Source organism: Charadrius vociferus, unplaced genomic scaffold (genome assembly GCF_000708025.1).
Source record: "Charadrius vociferus isolate BGI_N301 unplaced genomic scaffold, ASM70802v2 scaffold933, whole genome shotgun sequence".
NCBI lineage: Eukaryota > Metazoa > Chordata > Aves > Charadriiformes > Charadriidae > Charadrius > Charadrius vociferus.
Window position 1 is genome coordinate 129,495 of NW_009647586.1, and position 3,415 is coordinate 132,909.

General features: G+C 51.2%; 1 protein-coding gene across 1 annotated transcript in view; it reads left to right on the top strand.

Moving 5' to 3' along the window:
- Positions 1-2,803, top strand: part of UBL7 (ubiquitin-like 7) — a 6,369-nt gene extending 3,566 nt beyond the window's left edge. Inside the window, exons 6-10 of the mRNA XM_009880964.1 lie at positions 52-185; positions 618-667; positions 1,603-1,770; positions 2,011-2,133; positions 2,517-2,803. Coding sequence (XP_009879266.1) covers positions 52-185; positions 618-667; positions 1,603-1,770; positions 2,011-2,133; positions 2,517-2,654 — 613 coding nt within the window. The 3' untranslated portion in view covers positions 2,655-2,803. The remainder of the gene's footprint in view (positions 1-51; positions 186-617; positions 668-1,602; positions 1,771-2,010; positions 2,134-2,516) is intronic.
- Positions 2,804-3,415: the final 612 nt, after the last annotated feature.

Sequence of the window (3,415 nt, forward strand, 5' to 3'; positions counted from 1 at the left end):
TCTTAGCTGCCCTGTGTACATGATTCCTTCTTCCACTCTTTTTCTCTCCAGGCTAATCCCAGCCCACCCCGCGCTTGTGAATGCCATTGTCCTTGTTCTGCACTCGGTGGCTGGCAGCACCCCGCTCCCAGCCCCAGAGACCTCCTCCCGAGGCATGTCCTCTGGCTCCTACCGGGACATGCCAGGTACGTTCAGCCACACAGATGAGTGGGGAACCTGCAGCGATGATGGGCTGTAGGATTTGCGGACAAATCTGTGCTCTACTGACACAGCCTTCGTCAGGCTGGAAGGAAAAGAAGTTTGGGTTCCTGAGATAGAAACATGTGCTGTGGCTTGGTAACATTTTGTGCTGTGTGAGGCTCATCTGGTCACTTCAGCCTCAGGGCCTCTCCCAACCAAGTGTGACTGTCGGTAGCGGAATGCTGTTGCCTCTGTTTTGTGCAAATGATGGGCCTGACCTGTCTTCCTGACCTGCTGCACGTGGACTTGTTGATGCTGAGACCTCGGTGGGGCTGAGCCTGGCTGCGTGGCCCAGGGCTCCGCAGGATTCTCCTCTGGTGCCGAACTCCTGCCAGCTCCTGGTTATCTGCATCTGTTGGTTTGCCTTTCTATTGCAGGTGGCTTTCTGTTTGAAGGTCTATCTGATGATGAAGATGACTTCCACCAGGTAAGCAGCCAGGTTAGGTGGAACAGCTGTTTTGGACTTGCAGTATGGGTTTAACTTGTAGCCCTTAAAGGTTTTCTTTCCTCCTGTCTCATGAACAACGTGAGCTGCTTTGGCTCCGAGGGGTATTATAGAGACAAACGTATTGATTGTGGTGTGCTTGGATGCTGTTCATGTTCCGATTTTCTTGAGTGCTGAGGTAGGGTCACAACAGAAGAACGCAGAAGCACGACTGGCAACAGCACTTGTCCTCGGAGCAAACACCGTCATAGTCAAATTGACACAGAGCCAGAGTTGCGTGCAGATGAGCATGGCTGAGCAGGATGGGAGTGTTGGTCTCTGCCTGTCTTCTCTAATGTGGGAAGGTTTTCCTTTGCAAAGGGCAAAGTATTTTATAAAGAGAAATTACATGTTTAGGCAAAAGAGTGCCTGTCAGTGGTTAATTGTTTTATTATAGGCTAATATTTTGTTTTTAAGCTGATAGATGGTATATTAAAAGGTTTACTGCTAATTTCTGCAGCTTTATAATAGCTGAGTTTGTGGAAAAAAAAAAACAACCACCCAAAAAACCAAACTAAAACAAAAACCAACAAAAAACCCCCAAACCAAACAGATCCCATTCTGTCATGTTTATTTTTTTAAAAGTTCAAAGTTAGGCAAAAGAAGTGCCTGTCAATGGTTAATTGTTTTATTATAGGCTAATAGCATTTTGGTTTTAAGCTGATAGATGGTATATTAAAAGGTTTGCTGCCAGTTTCCACAGCTCTGTAATAGCTGAGTTTGTGGAAAAAAAAAGCAGATCCCATTCTGTCTTGTTTGTTTTTTAAAAGTTCTGCGCTTCTGAGTTTCAAGTACTGTAGGAAAGGGATCCCTGGGAATGAGCACATGAGCCAGGTCACACCAACATCACAGGTGGGTTTTTTGTTTCCTCTATACAGAGCACAAGATCTACACCATCCAGCAGCACTTCTGGTTCCCGCCCAGCTTCCCTTGGCTACGCTGGGGCTGCTGGACCCCGACCCATCACCCAGAGCGAGCTGGCGACCGCGCTGGCACTGGCGAGCACCCCAGAGAGCAGCTCCCACACACCCACCCCTGGCACCCAGGTACGATGGCAGCACAGCAGCTAGGAGGAATCCTCCTGGGCCATAAAACCAGTGCTTGACCAGGCACAAGCCCTGTTCAGGTCTGGAAGTCCTCCCTGGTTTATTTTCTTATGGTTGGGGTCTCTTGCATATGGGCTCGGGGAGGCATGATAGTGGGGGTGCAGCAGACGTTGCCCTGTGCTGGCTACGGTTCCTGTGACAAATGCTCTCCTCATCCATATACAACTTAATTCCTCCTAGGGTCACTCCTCTGGCACCTCCCCGATGTCGTCCAGTGTCCAGTCAGGAACACCCATCACCAACGACCTCTTCAGCCAGGCCTTACAGCATGCCCTGCAGGCCTCAGGGCAGCCCAGCCTGCAGGTCAGTGTTGTGGCTTTTTCCTTCGGGAGCCCGTGAAAGCCCCGTATCGCATCGAGTGTTGCAGGGGGGAGATGGTTCTTCCAACTGCCTCCTATGGCAGGACATTAAACTGAAAGGGGCATCACTGGAGAAGTGATGCTTGCGGGAGGCACGGTGGGTCGATGCAAAAGTACTGGGTGGAAGCGGGAGGGGTGGGCTGGTGGATCTGGGGAACTTGCAGCAAGACTTTGAGCTTTCGAGATCTGATTGCGCACTTAGCATTGTACTTGCAAGCTAGAGAGAGGCGGGAGAATCCAGCACAGAAGACTGAGCTGTGGGGACGGCTGGTTTGTTTCTGCTTGGACTCTCGCACCTACCCTTAGCTTCTTTTGTTTCCTCTCTAGAGCCAGTGGCAACCACAGCTTCAGCAGCTGCGTGACATGGGCATACACGATGATGAGCTAAGTCTGCGGGCCCTGCAAGCCACTGGAGGGGACATTCAGGCTGCCCTGGAGCTCATCTTTGCTGGTGGGGCTCCCTAGCTTTTTGGACAGGAGAGGCTGGACTGGTGAGTTGCACTGAGGCAGCTGTGACATTCCTCGGTCCGGGACTCGGCCCTGAAACTTTTTTCTGCACTGGGGTTCCTCTCTCCAGCGTAGAGCAGTTTGGGTGGCTGCTCCTTTCCTTGCTGGTTGGCAGCGTGCTCCTGTTTGAGAGCCCTGACCATGCTGAGGGCAGCTCCTCCAGCTCCAGATTCTTCTCACCAGCCTCTGCCTTCTGGCCACCGGAGATGAGACCTCAGGACTTTGTCCAGCACGGAGAAAGAGGTGGCTCTGTGTGCTGGAGAGATGTGGCACCTGTGGTTCTGCAGTCTTAGATCTGTCAGCACGTTCTCCTGCCTGTTGTTTTCGTTCCTGCCCACCTGACATGCCTCAGTCTGGCTTGTTTTGCTGTTGTGGTCCCTCTGTGTTTAACTGTATTAAATGGACCTGTGTTCACTTGCCTGTTGTTTGGGTTGTGATCTGTCCTGGGTTGTGTTCCAGATCTGCGAGGCAATGTGCTCATTGCGTGAAGGGAACTGGAGAAAATGCTTTGCCTGTTGTAGGGCTGTTATTTCAGCAGAGGGCACTCCTCTTACAGAGCAAAGCTGTACCTGTTAGCAGAGCAGCGTTTGGGGTGTAGCTGACCCGCGTAGCCATCCTGCCCTGAGTTAGGCCAACACAAAAGAACTATTTGTGCTGCGGATATTCTCCAAAAAGATGCTGCAGAGAAGCATCGTGTCTCCTCCTTAGCAGAAACCTAT